General features: G+C 44.6%; 1 protein-coding gene across 1 annotated transcript in view; it reads right to left on the bottom strand.

Annotated features, from left to right (window-relative positions):
- The window catches only part of LOC139416822 (low-density lipoprotein receptor-related protein 1-like), a 217526-nt gene that overhangs the window by 163032 nt on the left and 34736 nt on the right, over window positions 1–19758 (bottom strand). Inside the window, exon 2 of the mRNA XM_071165909.1 lies at window positions 18053–18175. Within this exon, the coding sequence (XP_071022010.1) occupies window positions 18053–18175 (123 nt within the window). The remainder of the gene's footprint in view (window positions 1–18052; window positions 18176–19758) is intronic.

The raw sequence follows: 19758 nt of genomic DNA, 5'->3' as shown, positions 1-19758 counted from the left end.
ACCCTCCTACCCCTTTCACATATACAAAAAACAAGTTAACAAAATGTTTAAAAAAAATAATGAGCAAAGCAAAAAAACAAAATGGTTTTGCCTTTGTGTAAATGGGGTATTAAGTACTAATACACACTTGGCTCAGTACTAGAACAGCAGGTCCCAGAGCCTTTAGATATAATAAAATAACTCAATATAAAGCTCTGCGGGTAGGCATAAACAACATAAGCGTTGCTTAGGGCCCCGGGCCGCTAGGAGGCCCCCTGCCACAAAAATATTCACTCATGGCCTCCAAATTTGGTTGTGCATCAGTATTTTGTCTTGCTATATCACTCACTGACAGTCACTCAATTATCCATGTGACCTAAACATTTTTAGATTGGTAAATTGGTCTTGCCAGATATCTAAACTGACTGGGCACACAGGTATTTTTCTCACTCAGATATCGTATTAACATGGCATAAGTCATTACAAAATGTGTAGAATTGCAGGAAATGAACTTTAAAACTAAAAATGTCCTCTCCATCATCAAGAGGGGAGACCACTAAAATGTTTTGCCGCGAGGTGGGGGACTCAACAACCCAATCTCGCCTAGGGCTCCCAAAAGGCTAGAGCCAGCCCTGACTCCAGGGGATAATGCCTCATAACAAGACCTCCCACAGTCTTGTCCTCTGTAAGCTCCAGATTTAAATTCAATCAACTTTGAGCCTAGCTATTTCACAATAACTGAAAGACATGGAACAAACTAGCTAGCTCATAGAACTCAACTGTTTGGCAACACTCCAAACCATGTGCAGGACACATTGTTTGTTGACTGTTGTCCCAAACAGTTGTCTACAGAAATAAAAAGTCAAATAAAGGCCTAGTAAGTACTAGATATAGGGGGTAATCATTTCTATACCTTTCTAAGGCCGGAGGTCAGTGTAAGACCAGAAAATGACAGGAGAAATGTAAATAGAAAGCAGGGAGTGTGACACACACAACCATACCAGAACTACTGTGACTTTAACAGGAGGAAAATAACTGTGGGCTCTGGTATATCTGTTACAGTATGGGAAGTTGTTGGCTGTGTATTGAGTGACAAACAGACTCCCTCACACCACAGTGACTTCCTTCCTGATCCCTCAGTGGGCCTGGTCAGCACATTGCTGCACAGTGCAGCCAGAGAGCGAACGAGAGACTTATGGAAAGCTTCCGGGCTTGCCTTCCGCCACCTCGGTCTCTCTACACAGTTCAGGTTCAAAGTCAAGCTAAGCATTTCCTACAACATTAGAGTGATGAAACATTGCCATATCCCTTATAACAACCTGGTATTTAATTAACGTAATATAATTTCTGAGACAAATTTCTCTCTGAATGCTGTATGGCTCATACATCCCAATAAATTACAATTACAGATACAGGATGTACAATCATCAAACAAACCTGAGGTAAATAGAAAATATAGAATGGCTTTTAAATCTCAGCAATGAGAGGAATTAGTCACTGGAATTCAGCTTAATAGAAAATGGTGATGAATAATATGTAATCAACATCGTCACATCTTTAGGTGCAACAGTACAATAGAGTAATGGAAACAATTATATTCAACAGGGAAGATGTGATCACTGCACAACACACATTGTTCCATTCCCAATTCATTTCTGTAACTAATTATACTCCATACCATTTTAATAGCATAAGGTGTGTGCCTGAGTGTGTGTGGCAGTGTCCATTGATCACAAATGTCAGAGAGGGCATAGATTGCTGCAAAACACTGGCATATCTCTTCTGACAAAGATGGAAGATTTCGTCTGACAGGAGGACGATATAAACAAATTATTTTCTACACAACATTCAAACAATTGAATTAATGAATACCAGAACAACATTTTATAAATGTTGCATATCTCCATAGGTTGATGGAATCACAGCATACCATTCAAATGTATATTTAGTGCTTCAGATACAAGAAAACAGTCTCTACAAATCTCATAAAATAGAATAGGTAAAGTTAGTGGTGAAAGACAGCCAGGGAAAGGGAACAGAAGATGAATAACAACAATAACAACCCAAGTTTGAAAGACAGAAAAAAACACTGAGGCAATTACACAAGAGGAAAGAGTAGAGAGATGAGATCTGAAGAGGAGAGAACAGAGAGAGGCGGCTTACTTGCTAAAGTATGTCTAGATAGTCACATGGGTGGAGAGTGGAGAGATGAAGAGGGAGACAAGTGAGGCAGAGGGAGGAGAGGAAAAAAGAGAGAGTGTGTGTGTGTGTGTGTGTGTGTGTGTGTGTGTGTGTGTGTGTGTGTGTGTGTGTGTGTGTGTGTGTGTGTGTGTGTGTGTGTGCGTGTGCGTTCGTGTATATATGTGTGTGTCAAATCAAATCAAATTTTATTGGTCACATACACATGGTTAGCAGATGTTATTGTGAGTGTAGCGAAATACTTATGCTTTTAGATCCGACAGTGCAGCAGTATCTAACAGGTAATATATAACAATTCCACAACAAAACCTAATACACACAATCTAGTGAAGGAATGGGATAAGAATATGTAAGTATAAAATATATGGATGAGCAGTGACAGAGCGGCTAATATGCAATATATAGTAAAGAACAGATAGTGAAAGATACAGTATATACAGTTATTGAAGTCAGAAGTTTACATACACTTAGGTTGGAGTCATTAAAACTTGTTTTTCAACCACTCCACAAATTTCTTGTCAACAAACTATAGTTTTGGCAAGTCGGTTAGGACATCTACCTTGTGCATGACACAAGTCATTTTTCCAACAATTGTTTACAAACAGATTTTTTAACTTAGTATTCACTGTATCACAATTCCAGTGGGTCAGAAGTTTACATACACTAAGTTGACTGTGCCTTTAAACAGCTTTTCCCGCGTGGCTAGGGATGCAGACTGGGCCGGCAGCTTTGCGAGGGTTAACACGTTGAAATATTTTACTCACGTTGGTCACGGAGAAGGGGCTGCGTCGGTGGCACTGTATTGTCCTCAAAGTGCGCAAAGAAGTTGCTTAGTTTGTCTGCGAGCAAGACGTTGATGTTCGTGACAGGGCTGGTTTTCCTTTTGTAGTCCCTGATTGTCTGTAGACCCTGCCACATACGTCTTGTGTTTGAGCTGTTGAATTGCGACTCCACTTTGTCTCTATACTGACGCTTTGCTTGTTTGATTGCCTTACGGAGGGAATAACTACACTGTTCGCATTCGGTCATGTTTCCAGTCGCCTTGCCATGATTAAATGCGGTGGTACGTGCTTTCAGATTTGCACGAATGCTGCCATCAATCCACGGTTTCTGCTTAGGGTTTTAATAGTAACAGTGGGTACAACATATCCTATACACTTCCTTATAAACTCGCTCACCGAGTCAGCGTATATGTCAATGTTATTGTCTGAGGCTACCCGGAACATATCCCAGTCCACGTGATCGAAGCAATCTTGAAGCTTGGAACCCGATTGGTCAGACCAGCGTTGGCTAGACCCAAGCACGAGTGCTTCCTGTTTTAGTTTCTGCCTATAGGAGGGGAGCAACAAGATGGAGTCATGGTCATATTTGCCAAAAGGAGGGTGGGGAATGGCCTTGCATGCATCGTGGAAGTTAGAGTAGCAGTGTGTTACTGGCTTGTGTACTGCAATCGATATGCTGATCGAATTTAGGTAGACTTGTTCTGAGAATAGCTTTGTTAAAATCCCCAGCTACAATAAATGCAGCCTCAGGATATATGGTTTCCAGTTTGCATAAAGTCCAGTGAAGTTCCTTGATGGCTGTCTTGGTGTACGCTTGCGGGGGGATATACATGGCTTTGGTGATAACCGAGGAGAGTTCTCTTGGGAGATAATACAGTCAGCATTTGATTGTGAGGAATTCTAGGTGAGGTGACCAAAAGGACTTGTATGTTGTTACAATTACATCATGAGTCGTTAATCATGAAACATACACCCCCGCCCTTCTTCTTTACGAGAGAGATGTTTGTTCCTCTCGGCGCGAAGCACTGAAAATCCTGTTGGCTGTACGGACTCCACCAGCATGTCCCCAGCTAGCCATGTCTCCATGAAACAGAGTATGTTACAGTCCCGGATATCTCTTTGGAAAGCAACTCTTGCCCTAATTTCATTGACTTTGTTAACTAGGGACTGGACATTAGCGAGTAATATACTCGGAAGCGGTGGGTGGTGTGTGCGCGTCCGAAGCGTGTGTGTGTGTGTATATGTGTGTGCATGTGCATGTGCATGGTATGTGTGTGTGTGTGTGTGTGTGTGTGTGTGTGTGTGTGTGTGTGTGTGTGTGTGTGTGTGTGAGTGTGTGTTAAAAGAAGGCTGGTAGAGACAGAAGGAAGAGAGAAGCTATGCCTGGCTGGCATGAGAAAGGGCTGTGTTCGTTGGCTACTGATAGCCCAGATTGAGGAGGGTGAGCAGGGCTGAGGTATTTACAGGGCTTTGCACCTTCCTCTGTCGTGTGTGTGTGTGTGTGTGTGTCTGTGTGTGTGTGTGTGTGTGTGTGTGTGTGTGTGTGTGTGTGTGTGTGTGTGTGTGTGTGCGTGTGCGTGTGTGTACTAGAGTGATAAACGGAAAATTATCGACACAGTTCAAACCAACCACTTTTCAGGGTAATTTTGCTTACATCGTTCATGACGATAAATAACCTATAGGGCATAGAAGAGATATATGAAGTTTGAAAATAAATAAGTTTGCTAATATGGGTAATTGTTAATGGGACCATTGATAGCCACAACATTCAAAGTAGTTGTAGAAGGTAAAGGCCATTATGACACAGCAAATTGCATTGTAAAAGCTAAATAGTGAACGCCAGGTTCGGCAATTTACCTGTCTAACATCAGCACGCTTGCGCTCAGATGGGAGGGTTTGGAAATATTTTAGGTGCGTCCTTAAAAACATGATCCAAAGTGCTAATTTCAGGCAGCGCCACTAGAGATATTTAAGACCAACCAAAAGCTGGTTTTAGCGGTAACGCAGTTGGTTATTAACGCAGGTGAACGGAAAGGCTCTGGAGCAACGAACCGCCCTTGCTGTCTCTGCCTGGCCGGTTCCCCTCTTTCCACTGGGATTCTCTGCGTCTAACCCTATTACAGGGGCTGAGTCACTGGCTTACTGGGGCTCTCTCATGCCGTCCCTGGAGGGGGTGCGTCACCTGAGTGGGTTGATTCACTGATGTGATCATCCTGTCTGGGTTGGCGCCCCCCCCCCCCCCCCCCCTTGGGTTGTGCCGTGGCGGAGGTCTTTGTGGGCTATACTCAGCCTTGTCTCAGGATGGTAAGTTGGTGGTTGAAGATATCCCTCTAGTGGTGTGGGGGCTGTGCTTTGGCAAAGTGGGTGGGGTTATATCCTTCCTGTTTGGCCCTGTCCGGGGGTGTCCTCGGATGGGGCCACAGTGTCTCCTGACCCCTCCTGTCTCAGCCTCCAGTATTTATGCTGCAGTAGTTTATGTGTCGGGGGGGCTAGGGTCAGTTTGTTATATCTGGAGTACTTCTCCTGTCCTATTCGGTGTCCTGTGTGAATCTAAGTGTGCGTTCTCTAATTCTTTCCTTCTCTCTTTCTTTCTCTCTCTCGGAGGACCTGAGCCCTAGGACCATGCCCCAGGACTACCTGACATGATGACTCCTTGCTGTCCCCAGTCCACCTGGCCGTGCTGCTGCTCCAGTTTCAACTGACCTGAGCCCTAGGACCATGCCCCAGGACTACCTGACATGATGACTCCTTGCTGTCCCCAGTCCACCTGACTGTGCTGCTGCTCCAGTTTCAACTGTTCTGCCTTATTATTATTCGACCATGCTGGTCATTTATGAACATTTGAACATCTTGGCCATGTTCTGTTATAATCTCCACCCGGCACAGCCAGAAGAGGACTGGCCACCCCACATAGCCTGGTTCCTCTCTAGGTTTCATCCTAGGTTTTGGCCTTTCTAGGGAGTTTTTCCTAGCCACCGTGCTTCTACACCTGCATTGCTTGCTGTTTGGGGTTTTAGGCTGGGTTTCTGTACAGCACTTTGAGATATCAGCTGATGTACGAAGGGCTATATAAATACATTTGATTTGATTTGATTTGGTTATGGCATGAATTTTGACAGCGAAAGCGCAGCCTATCCAGCCGTGATGCAGACTGCCCATATACCCATGGAACAAGAGTTGCCGAATGTACTTCGTATTTAGAAACATAAAAAAAACTCATGTTTTTTCCAATTTCATTTTATTTGGTTTAAAACCAAGCATAGCCTACCCTCCTCTCAATTAAGCCTGTTTTTGTCTGCCCAATGCAATCCCAAAGTTTTCAAGACCGTCGATAAAGGGGTTGGCTTTTGAGACCGCTTGGAAATAAATCTTAAACACGAAAGCTTTATTAAAATATAAAGTTTAAGAGTAGTAAAACAGTGAGCTGACATTCCCTTTTATATATGCATTAGGCAGGCCAACATTATTTTAGCCATGCAGGTCCCGTTTTCCATGTATTTAAAACCCTCCATAGTCCACGTTGTTTTAATATTATATGCCAACGGGGAGAAGTTATGGTGCCTGTAAGTGTGATATAACCTATTTAAAACATGCTGTTTCCTTTTGTTTGGAATTTGATTAGAATTATTCGTTCTCTTTTTAGGCCTTATCATTAATGAATTGAATCTTGCTTATTGACAATGTTTGCCATTACCATGCGCAGCCATAAAGCAATTTACAGTTGACCTAGCCCTTAAATCAGTGTGAATGCTATTGAAGCCATGCAATTACTTAGAACGATGTGGACTGCAAATGGGTTCAAGTTAACGTATTTAGCAAAGATACGTCTACATTTTGTTATGTCGTGTCTGTAAGCCATTAAACAAACTATAATGCACTAACATTGGAATTGGAGATGATTCCAAGGCAACACATACAATATACATAACTTGAAGCAACCACATATTTCGAAATTTGATTGGCTGGTGAGGGGCCAAGCCTCGACACACACAGCCATTTCGTGCCAATGCCATCAAGTGCGCCGATAATTGTAATAGTGAAAATAGCAAAAATATTTCTGACAAACCCCTGAACCTATAGCCTCCCGCCTGGCTTAGATTTATGATTGCATTAGATTTGTTAAAATAGAGCCCCTAGCCAGCTGGCTTTCGGTTACTGGCCCAACGCTCTTAACCAGGCTACCTGGCACCCAGTAGGGTTTATACATGCAGTATGTCCTCTCATGCAACGACAGAAATACAATTGAACAGCTTATGTGGTTCTTGTTGAAGCAAATATGCTACCAGCTCCCAGGGAAGCTTCCTCAATTATGGCTTAGTTGGATTTCATTCATCCTAAATATTTGTGTAAGAAGTTGGCCCATTCACTTACATCAGCAAACAACAGAATAGTCTGAAGAACTCAGGCCCTGTCAAATTCACTATAAACCATTATCCACACAACATAAATAAAATGGACGAAAAGCAAGGAAAGAAATTAATTGCAAAATAAATAAGTGGGTATTTGCTGACTGCGCTCTATTGCTAAATAGTAGAAATAACGTAGCGTAGAGAGAAAGACAGGGGAGCTTACTGTGCAGTTTGTCCCAAAGGATTTGTTTGATACTTAGCCTACCTGAAATAGATTGACTCATCATTATTCCTCACACACAAACACAAATGCACGTGCACACAAATAAAAACATCTTTAATTCCACATCTTTCTACCCCCACTTCATCAATCCAGTACAGTATGTGGATTCCTGGTTGATCCTTTGCTTCCTGTCTTCCTGTGGCTGTGCCATTAGAGAGGATTCCAGAGGTAAGACAGATCCCGTTATGTAAAGACTTCAAGGAGGATAACGTTGCCTCACTCAAACGACCCAGACACACACAATGTCCCTTACAGTACATTAGCTGAAAAACATACCGTTTTTTTTTACTCACAAAGGAAGAGTACAGTGAGGAACATGACTGTCATTGTAGTTCAGTCCTGAAGACTGGTGCCACTGTAGGTCAGTTCCTGAGCCCTGACTGAGCTGAAGGGTACTGTAGGTCAGTTCCTGAGTCCTGACTGAGCTGAAGGGTACTGTAGGTCAGTTCCTGAGCCCTGACTGAGCTGAAGGGTACTGAGCTGAAGGGTACTGTAGGTCTGTTCCTGAGCCCTGACTGAGCTGAAGGGTACTGAGCTGAAGGGTACTGTAGGTCTGTTCCTGAGCCCTGACTGAGCTGAAGGGTACTGTAGGTCAGTTCCTGAGCCCTGACTGAGCTGAAGGGTACTGTAGGTCAGTTCCTGAGCCCTGACTGAGCTGAAGGGTACTGAGCTGAAGGGTACTGTAGGTCTGTTCCTGAGCCCTGACTGAGCTGAAGGGTACTGAGCTGAAGGGTACTGTAGGTCTGTTCCTGAGCCCTGACTGAGCTGAAGGGTACTGAGCTGAAGGGTACTGTAGGTCTGTTCCTGAGCCCTGACTGAGCTGAAGGGTACTGAGCTGAAGGGTACTGTAGGTCTGTTCCTGAGCCCTGACTGAGCTGAAGGGTACTGAGCTGAAGGGTACTGTAGGTCTGTTCCTGAGCCCTGACTGAGCTGAAGGGTACTGAGCTGAAGGGTACTGTAGGTCAATTCCTGAGCCCTGACTGAGCTGAAGGGTACTGTAGGTCAGCTCCTGAGCCCTGACTGAGCTGAAGGGTACTGAGCTGAAGGGTACTGTAGGTCTGTTCCTGAGCCCTGACTGAGCTGAAGGGTACTGTAGGTCAGCTCCTGAGCCCTGGCTGAGCTGAAGGGTACTGTAGGTCAGTTCCTGAGCCCTGACTGAGCTGAAGGGTACTGTAGGTCAGTTCCTGAGCCCTGACTGAGCTGAAGGGTACTGTAGGTCAGTTCCTGAGCCCTGACTGAGCTGAAGGGTACTGTAGGTCAGTTCCTGAGCCCTGACTGAGCTGAAGGGTACTGTGTTTTAAAACAATAAGAACCATGCAGAGGGAGAGCCCAGAGAAAGAGACATAATAGGATATTTGAAATGTGTGTAATGTTTACTGTTAATTTTGATTGTTTATTTAACTTTAGTTCATGATCTATTTCACTTGCTTTGGCAATGTAAGCATATGCTTCCTATACCAATAAAGCCCTTTGAATTGAATTGAGAGAGAGAGAGGAGGAGGGGAGGGGGTGACAGGGTCACACCTAGGGACCCTATCACCCCCGGTATAGTGAGTGTTGCAACTGACGACAGACGATTTGTACGTGCTACACGCTTCAGCGGTCCCGTTCTTTGAGCTTGTGTGGCCTACCATTGAGCCGGTGTTGCTCCTAGACGTTTACAATAAGAGCACTTACAGTTGACCGGGGCAGCTCTAGCAGGGCAGAAATTTGACAAACTGACTTGTTGGAAAGGTAGGCCATTCTACTGCCAATGTTTGTCTATGAAGATCGCATGGCCTTGTGCTCAATTTTATACACTTGTCAGCAACGGGTGTGGCTGAAATAGCCGAATTCACTAATTTTAAGAGGCGTCCACATACACTATATATACAAAAGTATGTTGATTTAATTTCCCTTTTGTACTTCAACTGTTTGCACATTGTTACCACACTGTTCATATCCACAATATAACATTTGAAATGTCTCTATTCTTTTGAAACTTTTGTGAGTGTAATATTTGAATTGAGAGAGAGAGAGAGAAAGTGTGAGGGAGACAGTAGAGGCCATGGGGTTCCTTTATTTCTGTTCTTTCACAGTGAATGGAGTGTCATTTTCCTACTGATATATTGACCTACTTAAAGAAATAAGCAAGGCCCATGTTGTCTGCCAGCTCCGCCTGCCCTGTCACAACGTACTGTATATCAGTACATTCACTGAGAGCGCAGCAGTAGGTCAACCCTGTACAGAGATAGAACAACAGCCAAACGAAAAGAGAGAGGGAAATGTAGAGAGAGAGAGAGAACGATAAAGAAAGATGGAGTTAGAGAGGGAGCGAAAAAGAGAGAGGGAGAGAGGATCGAGCGAGAAAGAAGAGTGTCCGCCTTGTAAGATCTGGGTGAACTGAACACACTTTGGGATCCAATTTGCTATAGTAATTACCTTGAACTGGTGATAATGCTGTAAGTAAAGTACTCTGATTCCCAACACACACACACACACACACACAGACACACACACACACTAGACTGTGGTCAGGACTCAGGGGGGGAAGGCATGCCGAAAGGAAACTGCTGGGAAAGAGCAGGGAGTTTTGTTTGCACCCCCTGACACCAGCTTTCTGTGTTGTATGTGTGTACAGCCAGAGTCAGACCTTTAATTCAGTGGCCAAATAAACTTTCCACTTTTGGAACAAATAGGGAACACTGTAAACTCCCTAAATACACATAAATACATGGGTTTGTTTAGGCATCAGCTTTACTGTCCAGTCACTGTTGGGGTAATATGTCCTGCTTAAGAGAGGGAGAGAGAGACTAATGGGAATGAGTGGGAGAGAGGGGAAGAGAGAAGGAGAGATGGAGGTAGGGGGAGAGAGAGAGAGAGGGGGGGAAAGGGAAGGAGAGATGGAGGTAGGGAGAGAGAGAGAGAGAGAGAGGGAAGGGAAGGAGAGATGGAGGTGGGGGAGATAGAGAGAGAGAGAGAGAGAGAGAGAGAGGGGGGGGGAGGAAGGAGAGAGAGCGAGAGGGAAGGGAAGAAGAGAGGGAGGTAGGGGGAGAGAGAGAGAGAGAGAGAGAGAGAGAGGGAAGGGAAGGAGAGATGGAGGTAGGGGGAGAGAGAGAGATAGAGAGAGAGAGAGAGAGAGAGAGAGAGAGAGAGAGAGAGAGAGAGAGGAAAGGGAAGGAGAGAGAGAGAGAGGGAAGGGAAGGAGAGAGGGAGGTAGGGGGAGAGAGAGAGAGAGAGAGAGAGAGGGAAGGGAAGGAGAGAGGGAGGTAGGGGGAGAGAGAGAGAGAGGGAGAGGGGGAAAGGGAAGGAGAGAGGGAGGTAGGTAGGGGGAGAGAGAGAGAGAGGGAGAGGGGGAAAGGGAAGGAGAGAGGGAGGTAGGTAGGGGGAGAGAGAGAGAGAGGGAGAGGGGGAAAGGGAAGGAGAGAGGGAGTTAGGTCGAAAGAGAGAGAAAGGTTCAAGCATGTGTTCACTGCTGAGTTGTTATGTGGTTACACGTATGTGTCCTGTTATGGAGCCTAGTATGGGACATCCCACTGAAGGCCTCCACATAGCCCAGCAACTACTAGGTTGATACGTGGGTGTTATGTGGCTATACCTGTCCTGTTCTGGGGCTTTGGGACAGTACAGAGGGCCAGAACATCCATTATTTAATCTTGTGTTGGAGCTGTTGTCAAGGGAGAGAGGCCTCATTGTTTACAGTCTGTTGGACCGAATGCCTCTCATCTAAGGCTTTAAAGCAGGGGAGACGGAGAGAACGTCCAAGGCTGATGACTCTAGTACACAAACCTGCCTGGATTTCAAATATTTTACACACAATTTATATTATGCCTGCTTGAAGAGTGAAATGAATAGTAAAAGACGAACTCCCGAAAGACTATTCTTTTTCTCCCCCGTCAGTTAGGCTACAAAGCAATTGGATGTGAGTGAAATTTCCATATTACTTCTGTAATATCTCCACAAAGACAATGCAGTGTTTCATTTGCCTGACGGGGACTGGGTGGAGAGCAATGTTTCAGCCACAGCAGACCATCAAGATCTGTTCTGGTAAATGAAACCCTTCACAGTCACTACTGTTCCTTCAGTAGCCATTGAACTGAAAAGAAACTCCAGCACAATGGTGATCTTGATGCGCCACAGATTTAATGGATCTATATGGCATTGTTTCTATTGAAACCCGTCTCTGTTCATGCAAGCACTGAAATTACTATCATCGTAATAACGATCTGAAGTTCTTCATCAAAATAGATTTACTGTGGCCTCCCGAGTGGCGCGGTGGTCTAAGGCACTGCTTCGCTATGCCACTAGAGATTCTGGGTTTGAGTCCAGGCTCTGTCGCAGCCAGCTGTGACCGGGAGACCCATGGGACGGTGCACAGTTGACCCAGCGTCATCCAGGTTAGGGTTTGGCCGGCAAGGATGTCCTTGTCCCATCGCACACTAGTGACTCCTGTGGCGGGCCGGGTGCAGTGCACGCTGACACGGTTGCCAGGTGCACTGTGTTTCCTCCGACACATTGGTGCGGCTGGCTTCCGGTTTAAGTTGGCATTGTGTCAAGAAGCAGTGACGCTTGGCTGGGTTGTGTTTAAGAGGAAGCATGGCTTTCGACCTTTGCCTCTCCCGAGTCCGTACGGGAGTTGCAGGGATGAGACGACAAGACTGTAACTACCAATTTGGTACCACAAAATTGGGGAGAAAATTTAGATGTGACAAGGAGGACACAGAGTTAGGAGAGAGAGTGTGTTTGTGTCTAGAAGAGGAGGACACAGAGTTAGGAGAGAGTGTGTGTTTGTGACTAGAAGAGGAGGACATGGAGTTAGGAGAGAGAGTGTGTTTGTGACTAGAAGAGGAGGACACAGAGTTAGGAGAGAGAGTGTGTTTGTGTCTAGAAGAGGTGGACATGGAGGTAGGAGAGAGTGTGTTTGTGACTAGAAGAGGAGGACATGGAGTTAGGAGAGAGTGTGTTTGTGACTAGAAGAGGCGGACATGGAGTTAGGAGAGAGTGTGTTTGTGACTAGAAGAGGAGGACATGGAGGTAGGAGAGTGTGTGTTTGTGTCTAGAAGAGGTGGACATGGAGTTAGGAGAGAGTGTGTGTTTGTGTCTAGAAGAGGAGGACATGGAGTTAGGAGAGTGTGTGTATTTGTGTCTAGAAGAGGTGGACATGGAGTTAGGAGAGAGTGTGTGTTTGTGTCTAGAAGAGGAGGACATGGAGTTAGGAGAGAGAGTGTGTTTGTGACTAGAAGAGGAGGACATGGAGTTAGGAGAGAGAGTGTGTTTGTGACTAGAAGAGGAGGACATGGAGTTAGGAGAGAGTGTGTTTGTCACTAGAAGAGGAGGACATGGAGTTAGGAGAGAGTGTGTTTGTGACTAGAAGAGGAGGACATGGAGTTAGGAGAGAGTGTGTTTGTGTCTAGAAGAGGAGGACATGGAGGTAGGAGAGAGAGTGTTTGTGTCTAGAAGAGGTGGACATGGAGGTAGGAGAGTGTGTTTGTGACTAGAAGAGGAGGACATGGAGTTAGGAGAGAGTGTGTTTGTGTCTAGAAGAGGAGGACATGGAGGTAGGAGAGAGTGTTTGTGTCTAGAAGAGGTGGACATGGAGGTAGGAGAGAGTGTGTTTGTGACTAGAAGAGGAGGACATGGAGTTAGGAGAGAGTGTGTTTGTGACTAGAAGAGGCGGACATGGAGTTAGGAGAGAGTGTGTTTGTCACTAGAAGAGGAGGACATGGAGTTAGGAGAGAGTGTGTTTGTGTCTAGAAGAGGAGGACATGGAGGTAGGAGAGAGTGTTTGTGTCTAGAAGAGGAGGACATGGAGTTAGGAGCGAGAGTGTTTGTGTCTAGAAGAGGTGGACATGGAGTTAGGACAGAGTGTTTGTGTCTAGAAGAGGAGGACATGGAGTTAGGAGAGAGAGTGAGAGAGCTAAATTATAGGTGGGCTATGTACAGGTGCAGTAATCTGTGAGCTGCTCTGACAGTTGGTGCTTAAAGCTAGTGAGGGAGATAAGTGTTTCTCGTTTCAGAGATTTTTGTAGTTCGTTCCAGTCATTGGCAGCAGAGAACTGGAAGGAGAGGCGGCCAAAGAAAGAATTGGTTTTGGGGGTGACTAGAGAGATATACCTGCTGGAGCGTGTGCTACAGGTGGGAGATGCTATGGTGACCAGCGAGCTGAGATAAGGGGGGACTTTACCTAGCAGGGTTTTGTAGATGACATGGAGCCAGTGGGTTTGGCGACGAGTATGAAGCGAGGGCCAGCCAACGAGAGCGTACAGGTCGCAATGGTGGGTAGTATATGGGGCTTTGGTGACAAAACGGATTGCACTGTGATAGAGTGCATCCAATTTGTTGAGTAGGGTATTGGAGGCTATTTTGTAAATGACATCGCCGAAATTGAGGATTGGTAGGATGGTCAGTTTTACACAAGTATGTTTGGCAGCATGAGTGAAGGATGCTTTGTTGCGAAATAGGAAGCTAATTATAGATTTAACTTTGGATTGGAGATGTTTGATGTGGGTCTGGAAGAAGAGTTTACAGTCTAACCAGGAGAGAGTGTGTTTGTGTCTAGAAGAGGAGGACATGGAGTAAGGAGAGAATGTGTGTTAGTGTCTAGAAGAGGAGGACATGGAGTTAGGAGAGAGAGTGTTTGTGTCTAGAAGAGGATGACATGGAGTTAGGAGAGAGTGTGTTTGTGTCTAGAAGAAGAGGACATGGAGTTAGGAGAGAGTGTGTGTGTTTGTGTCTAGAAGAGGCGGACATGGAGTTAGGAGAGAGAGAGTGTGTGTGTCTCGAAGAGGAGGACATGGAGTTAGGAGAGAGTGTGTTTGTGTCTAGAAGAGGAGGACATGGAGTTAGGAGAGAGTGTGTTTGTGTCTAGAAGAGGAGGACATGGAGTTAGGAGAGAGAGTGTTTGTGACTAGAAGAGGAGGACATGGAGTTAGGAGAGAGTGTGTTTGTGTCTAGAAGAGGAGGACATGGAGGTAGGAGAGAGAGTGTTTGTGTCTAGAAGAGGTGGACATGGAGGTAGGAGAGTGTGTTTGTGTGTAGAAGAGGAGGACATGGAGTTAGGAGAGAGAGTGTTTGTGTCTAGAAGAGGAGGACATGGAGTTAGGAGAGAGTGTTTGTGTCTAGAATAGGAGGACATGGAGTTAGAAGAGAGTGTGTTTGTGTCTAGAAGAGGAGGACATGGAGCTAGGAGAGAGAGAGTGTGTTTGTGTCTAACACATTTTGACCCAGACTGAGGCAACCAACGCTTGTACGAAGTCAGTCTGGGGATCCAGTGTACTCACAGAACTGCCAGAGATAGGAGATCTGGAGAGGGGAATGTGATACAACTAGCCTGGTTCCAGATCTGTTTGTACCGTCTTGCCAATTTCTATGGTAACAGTCACACCAATGACCATAGGAGTTGACAAGACAGCACAATTAGATCTGGAACCAGGCATGAATACAACAGAACACAAAAGAGAACTTGATGACCTATCCATGGGAGACGCATCCAAGCTCAGACACAATGACATACACATTAATATAAACTTCCCTCTCTCTATTTCAACACCAATGTTCATGTTTTATTTAGCTTTCAGCACAACAACAGAGGAGGATTTATTCCACTGAGCTATTTCATAAATGTTGAATCCAAAAGGCCCATCTGTGTGCACTTAATGGTGTTTTTCTCCAGCAATAACAAACGTGTTTGTTCTGGCTGTCAGCCACTTGTCTGATGAGTCGTCTCCCCATGCCAGACTGACTGTTGGGAGGGAGAGTGTTCGTGGCCTAACAGATGTGAGGTATGGCACACAGACACTTGTCGTCTCCGTTAGGAGCCTCCTTCATACGCATACATACACACAGGGAGGCTGTACATGATGCGAGTTTATAGGGTGTAGAACAGCAATGGAGAGGGTGGCTGTTAGATGGGAGTTTCTTGCCTGGGAACAGCCTCTCAGAGAGACCACACATATCAGATGAGGCAGAGTTTAGACATGAGCAGACACATCCCTCTGAAAAGCCAGACTAAACAACAGGACTTCATTAGAGAGCGCTATAACTCACTCGACTACAACAGCCATCCCAGCCCAGCCAGACATGGCAGTCAGACAGGGCAGATGCTACACCCATGTCCTTCAGACAGACAGAGAGGGCAGAACCTGACCAATGTTACATTGGCTGAACAAGGCTTTATGTCTTTACTGCACTAATTAAATGGCGATGTGAGTGCCAAGACATGGCCACCATGGTTTGTACTGAATATCATCTGTGGATGAGCTGAATGGGAAGCGAGGTTAGTGAAGCTAAAGAGCCATCAGAAAACATCTAAACCCAATGTCCTTTCTAAACCCAATTTTCATTGTTGGACATAAAAAACACTAAGGAATCAGCTCCAAGTGATTTTAATTGAAGAAATCTGTTCCCAAGTATTCCCACACATAATAGAGAGACACATCGTATTCAAATGTAAGCAAGGTTTGAAATTATTATGTTTTAGTCAATTCCGGTCAATTTGCAATCTACACATTTTTGTAATTACAGTCGGTTCCGGCCCCCCGACCAGCCGCTCCAGGCAAAATTGGCCCGCAGCTGAATCTCAAATCAAATCAAATTTGATTTTATGTCACAATACAACAAGTGTAGACCTTATTGTGAAATGCTTACTGAAAAGCCCAAACCAACAATGCAGTTGTAAGAAAATAGAGTTAAGAAAAAAATTACAAAGGTAATGTTGTGGAAATTCTTACTCTGAGACACTCGAAGTCAATCTTAAATGAATCATTGTTTATTGTCAGTGCGTCGGAGAGGTTCCAACAAATTTAATGCACCATAGTGGACATCTGTCAGAAGTTCTAACGGGGCAGTCCTGTTTAGTTCTTATATACTGCAGACAAGTCATATTTGCATGATTTAGCTTATTAATAATTCATTAATAATTAACGTTTGTTTAATTCATGTGACCAACCAATACTGGTTCAAGCATGTGACAGACCAACACCTCACAATGCTTCTTCTCTCCAAACTGAGACCATGAAACAGAGATATCCCTTTCTCTTAACAAGGTTCTGGGCGTAGTGCCAAATTGCCGACACTGAGAGTGAAGATTTGTTCAATCAGTCACTTGCATGAACACAGAAATTGGTTTACAGAAAAGCACAAACATAGAAAAAATCCGGCTCCATTGTGGAGGCTGTGGGGATGGTCCAGTCCATCAGTCTAAGACATGTGCTACTGAAATTGTATATGGTTATATTACGTAAGAACAAGGGTGCAAAACTAATACAAATATTATTATTTTATGACAAATGTGCTTTCTCCCGTAATGAACAGCGGTTGCTGTCCGGGATTCTGAAACACATCAGTGCACTGTTGAATTGGCGCCTTTTGTTGCTATATGCATAACAGCAAAGTTAATCAGCATACTGGTGTGGAGAACAATGTGGTGGAGGCAGCAGTGGAGTTAGGAGATGAGAAAACAGCCCTTGTCTTATTGTCTAAGAAGAGAGTGAGGAGAGAGGAAACTCCAACTTAATTAGGTCTATAATCAACTGTTAAATGTACCTGGCTTTATAAATCATACATATATATTTACAGAAATAAGACAGATCCTGCTTATGTTGCCTGTTTGAGTGTTTGTTTAATAGCCTACTGATTCTGTGAGCAGAGCCTCATGCAAGACATCAGTCAAGAAGTTAAAGCTTGGTTGCAAATGGGTCTTCCAAATGGACAATGACCCCAAGCATACTTCCAAAGTTGTGGCAAAATGGCTTAAGGACAACAAAGTCAAGGTATTGGAGTGGCCCTCACAAAGCCCTGACCTAAATCCCATAGAACATTTGTGGGCAGAACTGAAAAAGCGTGTGCGAGCAAGGAAGCCAACGAACCTGACTTAGTTACACCAGCTCTGTCAGGAGGAATGGGCCAAAATTCACCCAACTTATTGTGGGAAGCTTGTGGAAGGCTACCCGAAATGTTTGACCCAAGTTAAACAATTTAAAGGCAATGCTACCAAATACTAATTGAGTGTATGTAAACTTCTGACCCACTGGGAATGTGATGAAAGAAATAAAAGCTGAAATAAATCATTCTCTCTAATGTTTTTCCTAAACAAATGAGGGATTTCAGTAACAGAATTTTGAGTCCGAAGTGGCTGTACTTATATTGCATCTTCTGCAACATGGAAGGCACAATACGCACTGTTGGTGTTCGGTGGTGGTTGCTGCAGCAGAGAGGAGAGAGAGACATTGGGTGCTAGTCACACAGTCACTCGCTGTCATTGTTTTTAACACGGTCGAACTCCCTGTAGTAATTTGTGTCTTAATTATTTAATCAAACAGTGTGTTTAAAGCATCAGACAAGCTCAGTGCATGTAGTTGGTTTGATTAAAACACATAGGATGTGTCTATAAAAATTTCAACAAATCGATTGGTCGAAAGGCCAGACGACTCTCAGTCTATCATAATTTGTTTTAGTAGGGGACAGCCCTAAACTGTACTTACAGATATCAGGCGACTCGTCCGACCCATCTGGACAATCCTTCTCACCATCACAGCGCCATCCTTTAGAGATGCAGGTCACCTGATCTTTACACACAAACTGCTTAGGACTACACGTCTTCGGAGCTGGAAAAGACAGAACACAGAACACATGTACTATTACCAACATTTGTTTTTGTTTGTTTGTTTTTTTACCCCTTTTTCCTCCCCAATTCCGTGGTATTCAGTTGGTAGTAGTTACATGCTTATATCATCGCTGCAACTCCCGTACGGACTCAGGAGAGGCGAAGGTTGAGAGCCATGTGTCCTCCAAAGCACAACCTAGCCGAATTGATTCTTGAAACAATGCACATCCAACCCGGAAGCCAGCCACACCAATGTGTCGGAGGAAACACCGTACACCTGGCGACCTGGTCAGCGTGCACTGGACTTGGCCCCCCACAGGAGTAGCTAGTGCGCGATGAGACAAGGATATCCTTACCGGTCAAACCCTCCCTAAACCGGACGACGCTAGGCCAATTGTGCGTCGCCCCATGGACCTCCCGGTTGCGGCCGGCTGCAACAGAGCCTGGGCTCGATCCCAGAGTCTCTGGTGGCACAGCTAACACTGAGATGCAGTGCCTTAGACCACTGCGCCACCCGGGAGTCCCAACATTTTGTTTTTCTAGTTATTTATTTTTGTATGTTTTCCCCTAAAACCAAACTAGTATACTGTATTCCTGTACTTCTGTAAAGGCATTCAGGTTTTATTTTAAACTGAACAGAAAGCAGGCTAGTAGACCACCACTGAATATATTTCTTGAATCAGGAGTGTACTTTGTTTGAGACAACTTTGTCATGTTTTGTGGGCAGTTTGACATAGTGGTACTGTTCATAGGTTGCACCTCTGTCACTCGTTGCGTAATTCCATTGTTATGAACGTTCTCAAGCCGCAATCTACCGGCGGCGCCATAGTAGTGCCTTAAAGTGGTGATAAGCCCAGTCATTCTGGACGTAGGCTAACTACTGTTTCGTCTAAATTACACTATAGTGCCTGGAAATACGATGACATTGCTAAAGTAGTAAAATATTTAGCAAGAAATGACTTTGCCAGCATTATCATGTCTTCAAAATTACTTTAGACAGATGTCAATGTTGTCATTAGCTAGCAAAGTTCGTCAAAAATAGCTAGCAATGCTAACATTATCTAGCTAAAATCCCGTGGCATGCCCTCAATCTTAGCTAGCTAGCTAGCTAACGTTATACTTCATCTAAAGTCAATCTGGTGACATCAAAATGATTACAAAGGTTTTCCTGCTAATTATTTGCCTCATTTTGAATGTCATTGTATTTCCAAGCCACTATGATGCACTGTTGATGAAATCTCCATCAGCTCTCATTGACGATGTATTGAGTAGAATACTCAGTCGGGCAGCAGTCCAAAACGAACGTTCAAAGCAATATTGTGACGACACATGCAACCTATGAATATAGACTTACATAGACTGGCCTAATACAGTGGATTTTTACACATTTTCCAGAGTGTGGCTGACTTACCAGACCTGGGTTCAAGTAGTATTTATTATCTTTCAAAAAAACGCTCAGAGTTTGATTGAGCCTGGCTGGAGTGTCAGCTGGGTGGGTTTGCAACTTTCGGGACTATTCCATTGGTTCCATTGCACCAGGCAAGCCCAATCCAGGGCAGCTAGAATATTTTGAAGATAGCTAAT

This window comes from Oncorhynchus clarkii, chromosome 9, assembly GCF_045791955.1.
Source record: "Oncorhynchus clarkii lewisi isolate Uvic-CL-2024 chromosome 9, UVic_Ocla_1.0, whole genome shotgun sequence".
Taxonomy (NCBI): domain Eukaryota; kingdom Metazoa; phylum Chordata; class Actinopteri; order Salmoniformes; family Salmonidae; genus Oncorhynchus; species Oncorhynchus clarkii.
This window is presented reverse-complemented; position numbering and strand designations above follow the sequence as displayed.